The sequence below is a fragment of the Lagopus muta genome, chromosome 2, assembly GCF_023343835.1.
Source record: "Lagopus muta isolate bLagMut1 chromosome 2, bLagMut1 primary, whole genome shotgun sequence".
Classification (NCBI taxonomy): Eukaryota; Metazoa; Chordata; class Aves; order Galliformes; family Phasianidae; genus Lagopus; species Lagopus muta.
In genome coordinates this window covers 84,157,147-84,171,646 of record NC_064434.1, presented here as the reverse complement: position 1 = coordinate 84,171,646, position 14,500 = coordinate 84,157,147, and the positions used below count along the sequence as shown (strand labels likewise).

General features: G+C 39.6%; 1 protein-coding gene across 3 annotated transcripts in view; it reads right to left on the bottom strand.

The window, feature by feature from the left end:
- SRBD1 (S1 RNA binding domain 1) overlaps positions 1-11,218 on the bottom strand; it is a 122,073-nt gene extending 110,855 nt beyond the window's left edge. The window contains exons 1-10 of one of the 3 annotated variants that reach the window (XM_048935847.1): positions 11,107-11,169; positions 10,532-10,785; positions 10,111-10,267; positions 6,161-6,358; positions 5,312-5,394; positions 4,609-4,774; positions 3,218-3,580; positions 1,479-1,645; positions 359-476; positions 87-225 (exon numbers count right to left, since the gene is read on the bottom strand). In XM_048935847.1, coding sequence (XP_048791804.1) covers positions 87-225; positions 359-476; positions 1,479-1,645; positions 3,218-3,580; positions 4,609-4,774; positions 5,312-5,394 — 1,036 coding nt within the window. In that variant the 5' untranslated portion in view covers positions 6,161-6,358; positions 10,111-10,267; positions 10,532-10,785; positions 11,107-11,169. Of the gene's footprint in view, positions 1-86; positions 226-358; positions 477-1,478; positions 1,646-3,217; positions 3,581-4,608; positions 4,775-5,311; positions 5,395-6,160; positions 6,359-10,110; positions 10,268-10,531; positions 10,786-11,106 lie in introns of all 3 variants that reach the window. The other 2 variants (XM_048935845.1, XM_048935846.1) reach the window with 2 other exon arrangements.
- Positions 11,219-14,500: the final 3,282 nt, after the last annotated feature.

The window sequence follows — 14,500 nt, the reverse complement described above, 5'->3', positions numbered from 1 at the left end:
AATAACCTATATACAATTACATAATTCTCATCATATAAACTACTAAAAGTTTAGGATATTGCTGCTCGTAGAAGCAAAGAGCTTACCTTTGGTACTGGGTCTAATATAAGAGAAGAGATTGAGTTCCATAGGACTCTGCAGAAGAGAAAGAGCTGCAGGTTCTAATCCCAGCTGCTTGGCCCTCTGGGCTTTGGTGCCTTTACTCCCCGTTTTATAAGGTGTAGTCTTAAAACAAAGCAAAACTAACACAGTTACTAAAAGGCAAAGAAGTATTTAAATCACACTATCAGCATTTACTTGATGTGCTATTTAGTAATGTAAGAATACATTTAAACTAAAAAAAGACTAGCATACTGACCACATGGTCCAATTCTTCCAAAGTTCTGCAATTTAATAATGATGTAAACAGGCATCCTGATAGTTTCCCTTCTTTCTTCAACTTCTGTATCACTGTATGTGTCTTCTTAGCAACAGTACTAAAATACAAGAGATTTATATTATCAGCCACACTTCACGGTGGATTAAAGTGCCTTTTAATTATGACTCTTATCTAGCACACTGATAAAGCACTCAGAAAACACTCAAGATTGAATCTCACACTAATCTTCAAAACTTGACAACTCAAAAAAAAAAAAAAAGAGTTCCTATTATTCTCTCTCTTTAATTAATTCAAAATATTATCAAAATATATTGCAGTGGCCTTAAGAAAATTAATCAAATAATAGTCATAATCATTAATGTTATCAACTTTTTTTTTTTTTTTTCAAAATTAGTGGCTTTAAAGCCAAAAAAGGAAAATTCAAAGATAAATCCAATATCAATGAGCACTAATAGCTGCAGTTTGTATCAAGATAGTTCTGCAGCATGAAGTACAAGGTACCACATTCTAAGCTCTTAAATGTTTTGTAAAGTACCTGTGACATTATCTTACTGCAGACACTAAAGGTATTTTGTTATGATTTAAGTAACTTCTTCAGACTACCTCAGGCTACGTTCCCTCTTTGGAAAAAAACTTTTCCCAGAGGAAATCCACAGAGTATGAGTATATGCAAATGAAATGGTCCAGGATGGTTTAACCAACTCTCCTGTATACTACAACCTCAAGTAGTACCCACGACTAGAAGCTTTGCTGTTCCAGGCAGGGAGTTGAGGGATTCTTAGCAGTTTTCAAGGGGCACAGTTTATATCTAGTTGGACCACATATTTCCAGGATCTGTAAGCTACTAAAATTCCAGACAGATTAATATCTTATTTTTTCTTTGACAATAAATGATGTTAAATTTCTTGTTACTTAAGAGCGAAAGAAAAAAAAGACAAGGCACCAAGCATAGTTAACTCAGCTTTAAAATTTCTTCTTTACTAATTTCTTCATAATAGCAGCATGTACAAAATGTCAAAAGAAGGGGATACAGAAGCAGCAGCAGGCTGCTTCCTACTCACCTCCTTCTCCAGATACCTCCTTCCATTAGCTTACTTACCGTAGCTCTTCTAATGTTTGCTGCACTTCTCGCAAGGCATCAGCCTCCAGGTTATTGATGAGCTCTTTTCGATACCGAACAATAAAAGGAATTGTATTTTCTTCTTTGAAGAGGCGAATTAAGTTTGCACATACCCATGGCTCAACATTTGTTCTATCTGACAAAACCTGCCACAAGCAAAAACAAGTAAATTGAATTAAAAAACATTTCAGAAAGGCAGTATGTTACTTTAAAGAGCCTCTTAATCAAGTTCTAAGCCCAATCCAGAATAATATGTTGACCAGCAGCATCTACTGTCATCTCTAAAATGGGTTTCCAGGTTTCCCACACATCCAACAACCATGTCAAAATCAGACATGTAGCAATCAGTGGTTCCAAAGCCTTGTAACTACAAAAAAAAAAAGGGAAGGAAAAAGTAAAAAGGAGTCTCTCTTGGAAATTTAAAGAAATTCAAATTTTTAGAATTCTTTAAAGAAATTAAAGAATTTAAAAGAAAAATAAATTTAAAAAAATCATTAAGAAACAAACCATCCAACTCAAAAATTCTGAAACAGTTCCTTTTAAGCCGATCTCACAGTTAAACAAAGGAAAAGAAATCCAAAGATTCCATTTTGCCAATAGTTAGAAACTAGCACAATATTACTACAGGTTTCAAGATAAATCAAATTTTCTACCTTTTTATGCAGGTAGTACTGAGTATGATGAATAGGATAAACCCAATCTATTCCCATGCAGCTCATATTAAAACATTCCATAGCAATAGCCAGTCTCCGAGAATGAGAGCTGTCATTATTTGAATGGCTCAAAGTTAGCATCCTACAAAAGCAAAGATGGTATCTCCCTTGATGTCACTGTTGTTCCAAGGGAAGCAGCTGAGGGAACTGTGATTTTTCAGTCTGGAGAAGAGGAGGTTCAGGAGAGACCTTACTGCTCTCTACAATTGCCTGAAAGGTGGTTGTAACAAGGTGGGGGCTGGCCTCTTCTCCCAGATAACTACTGATAGGATGAGAGGTAATGGCCTTAAGTTACACCAGGGGAAGTTGAGTTAAATACTAGGAAAAACTTCTGCTCAGAAAGTGAGTTGAGACATTGGAACAGGCTGCCCAGTAAAGTGGTCAAGTCACAGTCCCTAGAGGTGTTCAAGAAATACGTATACGTAGCACTTAGGGACATGGTTTAGCAGGCATGGTGGTGAGGGGTTGACAGTTCAACTTGATTATCTTAGAGGCCTTTTCCAGCCTTAAGGAGTCTATGAATTCTATTAATTCCTCCTCCATGGTAATGCAAATTGATATACACAATCAGGTGAACCTTTACAATAGTGCTGCTAAAGTTCTGAAAACCCAACTCTTTCAGCATGCATTCCTGTAGGAGGTTTAGTTGACCACATCTACCCAAAAAGAAATGAACAACAACAACAACAAAAAAATCAGCACAACAAACCACACGTGCAAATAAGGAAAAAATATGCAGGAACCTATTACAAGCAAGCTTTGTACTAAGGACTGCATAAGCCATAGATGTTAGAAAAATGTTAAAGTTTGAACTTCTAAGTTATCTACCAATATTCATACACGTATTATGCCAATCTAATCAGAGGTTAAGTGAGTACTTCACAGCACAATGACTCTGATGTTCCAAGTGATGCCAAGAGGATTCAAATTGTATGTTAGATTGCAAAATCAAATTATGTAGGAAACTGTAACACTGACACTTCAAAAAAGGAAAAGATCTTATACCTGTACAATATCCCAGTTCATTTCAAATTCTTCTTTCACTTTATTGCCTCCTAGACTCTTTACTGGCTTTCCTTCAGGAGATGTAGCCGATTTCATCTTTTTTAAAGGTGGTTCATCAAATGCAAAATCCTCCTCAGATTTCTCATGTTTCACTTGATTTTCTACTACAGGAGCACTCGTTGAAGGTTTTTCATCACTGTCTAAACTTTTTACATTCATTCCTTGGAATGGACTTACTTCAGGCTTTTTGGGCAGTACAGGCATTTGCTTTAAAGTGTTCAATTTACTGCCTACATTTTCTTCCTTAGGCTTTTGAAGTTGTACCTTGTTATCTTCTGCAGGAGCAATAGGAAACGATACATCCTACCAAGAAGATGTGAAACTGTATTAAGCACTGACTGATGTAAGCGAGCTCAACAACATTTCAATTAAAATCACAAAAAATTTGAAACCAGATATTTTCTCCAGTGATGTCTCTGTCTGGTAGGGAAATGCCAAGATAGACATCAAGTGACACAAAATATTCCTTGTGTGAAAGAAATGAAAGGAAAAACATGCCAAACAGAGTCGTGATTTGCAAGATCAAATTTAACTATCTGAGCAAGACTTATTCAGGGCTCTCCTTCAGAAGATATTGACCTACAGTGCTTACTTCCACTAATCTGAACAAGACTGGGAATAGCGTGGCAAGGAAGCAAACTTCCAACAGAATACAGGGTGCAAAACAGGGGACTGGAACTATGGTTTGGTCTGCTAAGATACTATTTTGCCTTAAACAAGCCACACATTAATTCCTGAGAGATTCTTAGGGTCCGAGAATGTGTTTCTCAATATGCCACATACGTCAAAACATTCAGTAACTTTAATATAAACTAGAAGGACTAGCTTCTGTCATGACCCAATCTAACTCTTCATATTAAACTTTGACAATAAAAACAAATTTCTGATAGCAGCGTATCTTATATTTATTATAACTTCTATTCTTACTGAGTTGAACAACCATGCAGAGAAACTTAAGTACAGGCCTTCTTTTTATTGTGGCACTGAGCTGGTAAAAACATAGAAGATATCAAACGTGCAAGACAGAAATCAGATACAAAGAGACATTAGAATGTTTAGGCTTTGTTATAGAAAGAATAGGGGGGTTTATTTATTTCTGTTGTAGAAAGAGAACTTCATAGAGATCAAGTCAACAACCAGTGGCCAAAATTTTAAAGGACAGGCCTTTAGATTTGGAATACAAATATGTAAGAAAGCCATGTTTGTCATACACATTTGATGATCCAATCATTCAGTCAGGCAATCAACTGAACCAGAGTTGAAAAAATTCAGATTATGTTATTTGCCCTCCACAGGCATTAAATTTCTCTTGCGTGCAGATAGACACTCACCATTTCCTTTTTTATTGCTATCTTCTTGACTTTTTTCCCAGCCACTCCTGACCGTGGAGCAGCAATTCTTTTAGGTTTTACCTCGCTTTTCTTTGGCAACCGAGCTCTCTTGGCAGTTTTGCTTTTTGGTTCCCATTCCTCTTCTTCCTCCTCTGATTCAGAGCTCCTGGAAAAATAAACAAGTAAACAATACTGTTAGTTAGATGAATAGAAAGTACATAAGAAAGCCTGTCTGGGTGCTTTCTGACATTAAAGAAAGTGAACAGGAAAAGTGAACAGAAAGAAGGCAGAGTCAAAGAACATAGGTCTGCGCTTCTGTTGTAGAGTCAGTGGCTGGAACAGTTCATCAGGTTTTCCTGAAGCTGGTCACCAGCATGCATACACGTCTGATTCTGTTTGGACAATTGGTCTAAACAGTTTCAATTCAGTTTTACCCTATCATCACTGTAAACACAAAACAGAAAAACTAATTTGTGTTTTACAACTGAACAGAAACTTTATGAATTAATTTTATCCAACCTCCCAGAAACTGAGTGTTATTCTTATTCTACCACTCAAGCTTAGTACAAACCTTTGAAGAAAACTGTTGTAAACATATATGCAAAAAAAATAATACCAAAGAAAATATATAGATAGTGCATAAACAACACACACACACACATAAAACCAACAAACCCCCAATCTAAGAAAGCAGTAATCTTACGAATTAAGAAATGAGGGTAGTTCATCAACTTCTGATGTAAGGGCTTTGGCTTCAGATTTCACCCTCCTTGGTAGAGATGTCATCTGAAACAGAGCAGAGAAGAGAGAAATCAAACATTTGGTTGAAGTTAGCCTCTTATTCAGCCCTTTAATTCCCTGCCAAGTGCGTCCTTACAACATCTTCACCAATCAAAAATCTCTTCCAGAGTAAGTTCACATTTCATAGTATCCAAGAATTCAGGCCACGCAGCAGACATCCAACAATGATTTCAACTAAGCCAATAAACAAACCAGCACTAAATTATTTTTCTCAATTGGAGATAATTATTCCAGCTGCATGCAAAGCTACCCTAGCAAAATGAATACTGGTTCTCAGACGTATTACTGTGTGTTATGTACTGTGCCAGTCCTGCCTCCATCAGTCTTCTAAGAAACAATAAAAATAAGATCCAATAATGTAAGCTAGCATATGGTTTTGATGTGAACAGTATTACAAGGACATTTTCCATTTAGATCTTGAATTTCATCTTTAAAGACTAGCTGTTGCTTGTGTGCATATTAAAAACAAAAGTTCCTTGTATTCTTCGTAAAGCGGTTCCAGAGTTAAGTTACTTAAGTGACAGTTGTCAGCACCATAGCAGAAGAACTATTGGAGACCTGTATCAATTAGCACAAGCTAATAATTACCTTGCTTGCAACATACAAATATGTAGTAAACATCAGAGGCAACAACAGGTCAACTCTCCTGTGCTGTTTCATTGACTGAAGTGCTATTGTGTGAATGGTCAAAACACAGGTATATCACAGGAAGACAAATCTCCTCTGAACGCACAAAAAATTACTTTATTACCTTATTAGCTTTCTGCTGACTTTTCTTCACTTGGAGTCCTGAAACAACTGGCAACTTCACCCAGACACTCTGCTCTCCCTTTTTCTTTGCTCTTCACAGCTAAACAGTTATTAATCACAGGCCTGAATTAATTGTACATTTCTTCCTGTTGCCTCAGGAACATGAAAATAACGTTTCCATTCTATACTGTATTTTAATCTGTGAAAGGGAGAATCAAAAACACTATTGATGTTTGCAAAACTAAGATTTCAAGAATTAAGAAACACATCAGTCAGATGGATTTCTGATTTTGCAGGCACAGAACACGTTTCAGAATGGTCAAGTTTTACAGTTCTTTCCATTTTCAAACTGGTATTCACTAGAATACACTACATTAAATATATCACTATCAGTCAAGCTCCTTCAGCTAATCCAACTAGTATTTTGTGGTGTTCCAGGCAATTTTTGAAAGTAGTAACCAGCTTTTAAGCAGTCAAAACAGCTTCTTCGTGATCACTCCTTCACCACAGGGAGGAAAAAGGAACAAATCTGAGGTGAGTATTCCCCTTAGATAACACTGCTCTTTTAACTTCCCTGCAAGTTTTGGTCACTCAGCACATTACCTTAACAGTTTTGAGCTTGCTCAAAAGCCTCAGTAAAAGGAAAAACTCATTTGGATTACCTTTTTTTTTTTTTCTGCTAGTATTTCCTTATCACCTCAAGTGTCCAAGAGTCAGGTGTCTAAGCATCTCAATATTTGTATTCTATACTAAGCAAGAACCAGGGCAAAGCTAAAGTTTTAGCTCTACTTCCTGTCAGTTAAGTCTTTGACTCTTGGTGTGAGCAAAAGAATAGGAGATGAGCTCCTTTCTTTTTTTTTTTTTTTCAAAGCCAGACATTTTCCATGTTCTTCATAAACAGATTAGTATTTTCTCCTGCATGCTTAAGTCTTTATCCAGCACACCAAATGAAGCAGAAAAAATACAGCAAATATATTAAAAAAAAAAGGGGGGGGGGGCATAAGAAAGCATGAAATAGAATAGAAAGTGATATGCAATACGGCTAAGTTTCTACGTAACAATTCAATGTTTATTTTTCCTTTTCCTTTGATCCCCTGAATTTTCCATTCACAAAGTATTTTGACTGTTTTCTCCCCGTTTAATGCAGTCCTTCACAAAACGGGAGAAATACCAAATACATGTGGCCAGATCAGATCAGCACAGAACCTGTCCTCTGCCCCACCTATCAGTAACGTGCCAGTTCTTAAATACAGGTACTGAGATAGATAGACTCAGATAGATTCATAGTATTTAATTAAATAGTAAAAGTTTAGTTTATCTACTAGATTTTCTACCATAACTTGTTCCTGAAGGTGTTTGTACATACACTTAAAACTAATTTGGACTACCATAAGTTGTGAATATTAAGTACAACACTTATTTCTAAATAACTCTCTGAAATAGACAAGCTATGCTCAGAAGCTAAAATGGAATTATACAACTCTACAGCTCAAAGTAAAAGCTGAATACCCTAGACCATCAAAGCATGGGGATCACTAAGGAAAAAGTTGGGATACTTCAAGGTGAGGTGGGGTCTAATCAAAACCAACTCCTCTTCTAATAAATGTATACACCAAACTAGCTATAGTCCTAGAAAAATAATCTTGTCCTTGCTACATATATTCTTTTTATTTGCATAGAATCATCTTTTTAAGTCCACAAACATACTTGTGATTCCAAATTGTCAGACAGCTGTCTGCTAAATTTTACTCCTGAGCTGCCTGCACTAGAGTGTGCTAACACCCACAGTTAATGACTAAGAAAAACTGTCCTTCTGTGATTCACTGCAGAGGGAGGCAGGGAAGACGAGAAAGCAATGAGTCTAAATGCCACTGATGATGATGAACAATTTTATTATTTTCTTTTTAAGCTTAAGCTTTCTTTTTGTAGGTGAAGCAAGGCAAGAAGACTCAAGAAACAAACACAGATATGCTTCACAAGGGTACCTAAAATGTTCACTGCACAGACTAGACAACAAAGCACTCACAAGCCATTGCCTGCTTTGCTCTCCATTACTACTTGGATGTGATTCCCTGTGTTCCATGAAGTAGACTTCCCAAGACAAGTGAAAAAAAGTTTCTGTCCCAAATGCAGAGTGAGTTAGGAAGGGCTTCATTCACCCCACAGCACATTGGAATCAAGACAGCATAAAGTTAGCCTCTTGTCTATTATTATATTCTCTGGTTAGACTGACCTCAGAGGCAAAACTGCCTTAATGACTTCCCTCTCTGTAGCCTCCAGCTAAGTGAAGGCTGTTTCTGCCTCAGGAAAGAAACTATAGCTTATACAGAAATGTATTCCTTGCTCAAATCCAAAAAGCAGGAGAGCCAATTACATGGCTGACTTCCTGAAAAATGAAGAACAGAATTTATGCCAGAGAGAGAAGTCAGAACAAATGTTTTTTTCCCCCCCTACCTGAGCCTCTGTTGAGTGTTGCTGTATCTTATGGCAGGCGCTTGCAGTGCCTGGATTCTGGAACTATCCAGCAAGGCACATACCTAGTTAACCACACTATGCACCATTTCACTGGCCTGCCATTCAGTGTTTTGAACTCCTACAACTTGGTTCTAGCAGTTCTCCCTAGCAGCCAAAGCCAGCAAACCTCCAAGTGACATTTGTTAGCATATTATTTTTAGTTATTTTATGTGCTTGTCAGAAGTTTCGTGGTAATTAAAAATGCTCTTCCCTGAGAAAAAGAGCTCTTAACAACCATCTCACCAACAGTATTTTTGTTAAAGGGCAATCCAGGTTTCATTCAGAAACTTTAAAAAGGGTGATGTTATTTCCAGTCTCTATATTCATGTCAAGATACAGCCCATTAAAAGCAAATTTCATCAAATGTGAATCCAGGTGGCATAAGCAACTACTTGTAAAATAATTTAAACTCCTAACAACTAGAATCAGATGAAAAAGTCTCTCTAAAGAAATAAAACCAAAAGGCTATTAAAAAAAAAAAGCCAACAAAACCCATCATTACCACAAGGCTGTGTAGCTCAACTGCTAGAGCTACAACTTGCAAAATCAGAAATTGCTCCACTGATCCTAACAGACAGTGATACCTTCTACAGTGATACCTTCCCTATCTCCTAAAGAAAAGAGTTGTAGAAAATATTCTACCTTTGAAGCATGATCAAGCAAACGTCATCACGGTAGGCTTACATCTCACAGCCTTACTACACAAAGTGACATAAGCACCGCAAAGAGAAAGAGAAATATAGATGATAGAAGATCTATACCGAGATCAAAGACAAAAGGCACTGCATCTTAAAACCCAAAGTTTTTTCTACCCGAAGGTACAATATTTACAAAACAAAACTACTAAAAGCCAAACATACACTTAGAATTTTATTCCAGGACCTGTGAAAAGATCTTCTCCAGCAAAAAGAATACTACTGAAACTTCTAAAGCTTTGATTCAAAATAACACATTTTTTCCAGAAAGGAAATCTGTCTTCTCAAAAAAGTCTTCTCAATCACTGCTCTGCTGCCTCCGATTTCGTAAGGTGAAGAAAATGCAAGGATAATAACATTTGATATGTTAACGTAAAGCATGCAGTCCTAGCCAACCAACAGCTTATTATAACACCAAGCATCTGGAGCAGGACAGAAAAAGCACTACAAATCCCACATGACAAGCGGATTTCAGACCATTATTAGCAGCATCAGTAGAACAGCCCTCTCTTATAACCCTATCGAGGCTTTAACAGTTGGGTTTTGCTCATCATTTTAAAACGCCTCCATTGCATGCTAGAACTAAGATGAAAATACAATGTGAGCATACAGTCCAGCAACAAAGAGGAGAAAATGAGGCACAGACCAGTGGTAAGGAATTACACTGAAATTGTTCTATGCTCCACAAGGTTTTTGTCACCTTTAACAACTGTGCTGTACTTCAAACATAAACTCAACTTACAGTGATCCTCCTGAGGCCTAAACCTTGGAGAACTGCCAGGGGTACTGCACAGCAGAGCTGGCACAGCAGATTTCCAAGGACTTTTTCTCCTGCACAAAGTCAGTCAAGGCTACCTAGGAGAGGGATCAGATGCACATTGTGGGGGCTCCAGAACCACCTGGAAAGTTAAAGCCAGAGACAGACACGTATAAGGCACACACATACAGAACACAGTCATCAGTGCTAATCACAAAAGGTGTAAGACTGCTAGGAGATGCAAAAAAGTATCACCACAGTGGCAACACGTAAAGGCTACACCCTAAGGAAACACAATTCACCCAGACCGTCTCAACCCCGGGGACACGAGGGACATAAGGTAGTGCTGTCACTGAACTGGGAGAGGCGCCTCGGAAGGAATGCCTGAGCACCTCCATGTGCTTACCAGACTACACACAAGCAGGTGACACCGGCCCAAGCAAGGCTAGGGGGGGCTGTTCTGCTTCATGACAGCAGCCGGCAGCGTGTTAGCGGCTTCCTCCAACTCAGCAAAGCAGCCATAAAGCAACACTCCCGTTCGGTTTAGTTTAAGGGGCTGCCTTATTTCCTAAGGACAACGAAGCCGTGCACCTCTTCCCTTTGGCAACGACCGCAGAATGTGTGACCATGCCGCGTTACCGTACGCCAAGCACCAGCGAGCTGCGAGCAGAGCAGAGTCGGTGCTGTCGTCCACCAGCACCGCACCACTGCTCGTGGCCCAGAGACGCGGCCGGGCTCCAAACACCCACTATGCCCTCGGAGCCCAGCTCTCTACCCCGGAACCACCTCCCGCGCCGTGATACGCTGCCGGCCGGGAGCATCTCCCCTCCAGGAGACCCCAACAGCGGAACAAAAGAGAACCTTCCGGGGCCAGCGAGGCCCCCGGGGCCACAGGCCGCTCTCCGCTGCCTCCGGCAGCCCTGCCCTGCTCCTGCCCGCGGCCCAGCGCCCCGTGGGGAGGGCGGTGTCCCCAAACTTTACCCCTGCTGCCGCGTTTGAAAGGGCCGCCAGGGCCTCCGCGGCGGAGCCGGCCGCGCCGCGGGGAGGAGCAGGAAGCGGCGGCCGCGCCGCGTTGCAGGAAGCGGGCAGCGAGCGGGGCGGGAAGGCTGCGAGCCCCGCCCTCCGCTCCGCCTCGCGGTGCCTGCGGCCGGCGGGGTGACGGCCCCGCTGGTCCTGTCCGTCGGGACCACTTAGGGTTCGCCGCCGTCAGGCGGCGCTGGTGGCCGGTTCCTTGGGATGGGACTGGGGCCCGGGTAGGGGTAGGGAATCGGTCTGCGTTCGGGCTGCTGACAGTCGTGAGCCTGAATCACAGCATCGTTAAGGTTGGAAAAGACCTCTAAGATCATCCAGTCCAACTGCCCAGCTACCACCAATATTGCCCACTAAACCGTGTTCCTTGGTACATCTACACACCCTCAGGGACAGCAACTCCACCACCTCCCTGGGCAGCCTGTTCCAGCACCTCAACACCCTGAGAATATTTTTTCTCCTAATATCCAACCTGAACATCCCCTGGTGTAACTTAAAGCCATTCCCTCACGTCCTATGACTGTTTGCTGGGAGAAGAGGCTGACACCCACCTCACCTCAACTTCCTTTCAGGCTGCTGTATGGAGCAATAATGTCATTCATCCCTGCCTCCTCCAGGCTGAACAATCACAGCTCCTTCAGATGATCCTCATAAGACTCCAGACCCATCACAGCTTCACTGCTCTTCTCTGGACAGACACACTCCAGGGCCTCTAAGTTGTTCTTGTAGTGAGGGGCCCCAAAGTAAACACAGTGCTGGAGGTGCAGCCCCACCGGTGCTGAGTACAGAGGGACGATTATCTCCCTGCTCCTGACTGATAGGAGTTCAGAAACTGCTAGAAGTGTCTTTACTTCCTTTGGATCAGAACCCCATCGATACTGCGCATCATTTCTTTCTCTCTGAAGTGAGGTTAGTTGTTTTCACAGGGATAGTGGGAAGCAAAGACCATATGTGTGTGATGCTGAGATACCACAGAACGGGTGGCCACAGAAGACATGTAAGTAAATACATATTCTTTCTCTCAGCCCACTGCAGTAATGTGAGATCTATATAGATCCTGTTGTTCCTTTACCTCCTGCTAACTAGATCCTGTGTTTCTTTCTTTCTTTTTTTTTTTTTTTAACTACACCACAAACATTTGCACTGTTCTGTTAGAAAAATTGTCAACATCATGATCCTGGCACGAAGTTTCAGATGAAATTATGCTTTCTTGTGATCTCCATATTTATTCCTTACTCGTTGTATGTAAGTTCATCTGCTTTCAGCAGTGATCCTGTGAAGCCTGTCTCTTATGTGGAAGTTAATGGGTTCTGGTTTTCTGAAATCATTGCTCCAGGAGTGCAGCAGTAAGCTGTTACACTGAAGCTGCCTTTAATTCTTCCATTACCCTAAAAGGTCTTCTGCTTTGTATCATAAATATTTGTAACTTGTGGTCATAACTACCAGCCAGCTGTCCTTGTGTCCTGGAATGGTAACTTCTTAAATAGAACTAAGGTGTAATGAACTTAAATAATTCATAATTTTTCATCTTGACTTCATAATAAATCTATGTTTAACATCTAGAATTACTTTAAACACCGTAATGTTCAATGCATTCTCTGTCTTTTCATGAAGTTTACCTGACCTCTATAGCTTTCAGGGGCCCAGACACAGAATTATGCACATGTATGTCTATGCATGTAGTTATATCTATGGTGCCAAATCTGCAGCTGATATAAACTGTCATAGCCCTGCTGATTCAAATAGGGCCTGTGATTTACACAAGTTGAGGACCTGACTTGTAGACCTCGATAGGATTTTTTATATGTTTAAAGGCAATTGAGTGCATGCGTTTGCAGGCGCAGAGCTGTTTCACTTGGAGCTTTGTCCTATTAAGAGCCAAACAAAGAGTGGTTTAGTCTCGTACTGGGGAAATATCCATTGCTACAACTAAATTTCTGTAATCTTACTGGCTAATGTGATATGTAATAAGTCACATTAGAACTTCAGACAGTTATTCAACTGAAATATCTTCATTTGTAATAGGTAAAATTCTGATTTGTTATGTTTCAGCTCAGATGCTGCTCTTACACCAACAGGGAAGTAACCTTGAAATACAAGAACTCAGTGCACTATGTAGATAAGGACAAAAGATTGTGATTATAAATAGCTTAGAAATCACATTTAAGTAGTTGGTCTGATTACATTTTGTAAGACTTACAGTGAAACTTTGCATTGTATAAAAATACTGCCTGTGTCATCTGACTCCTTTGATGCATTGCATTAAAATTCCTATCCCTGAGTACATATCAAGGAGTCAACTTTATTTCTGTTCTATTAATACTCTGAAATTAGGTCACCACTCTTATAAGGAAAAGCTAAGTCTCTACAGCTGATTTCAGAGAAATTATATGGATAAAAATGTTCTTTTTTCATGTTCATATGCAGTGACACTTTCTTACTTATATCCAGTAATTTTTCTGTCTGTTCTGATACATGTATTTCATGCTGGCAGAGTTTTGTAGATTTGTTTATAGTGACCCCTGCTGCAAAGGATTAAGATTGACTTTTCTCTAAGCCTCTAAAAAGGCATTTACCCCATTATTTCAGAGGACAGTTCAAAAGAACCGGCCAGTTGTAAATTCAAGTTAGGAATATAACATTTGAAACTCCCTAATGTGGATCATTCTAAATAAAATCCATAGCTAATTATTTTATCGAATGTGTAAGATGTACTTTCTAATGCAATGTGATTTAGTTACAAAGTGAAATAGCTTTTCATGCCCCAGATGCAATGCTTACTTTTGTGTTATTGTTCTGTGATAAGACTTAGACTTCATACCAAAAAAAACATTGTCTGAACCGCTGTGTGTTAATGGGTTTAGAGTTCCACTGAGGAAAGCACATATTTATGTTTATTCAGGATAGCAAAATGGTAAAAAAGCCGATTAAGGCATATAACTAAGTTTAAGTATTGATTAACCATCTTGTTTCTGAGGGACTTAAATGTCAATCTATTCCTGTATTACCCCAAATAGAATGCTTTTTCAAACTTGGGCTTAAAGATATTTCAGTATTAGGTAAGGGTATGCAGTCTTTTACAAGCAAAAGATCAATCTATGCTCTGCACTGGCCAAAAGCCATGTAGCTGGTGCATCACTTAACCTGAACAACTAGAACATGCAAATGGCGAATATATGAGCTGCAGCTTTGTGCAGTTGTGGCTACCTAGAGGTCTGCAGGATGGACGAAACACATTTATACTTGCTTGCAAAAGTCACTCCAGGTATATCCACAGAAAAATCCTCCATCTATGTATTAGTGTAGATGCTGTTTTACAAATATGTACGCTTGATGCATTTTTTTT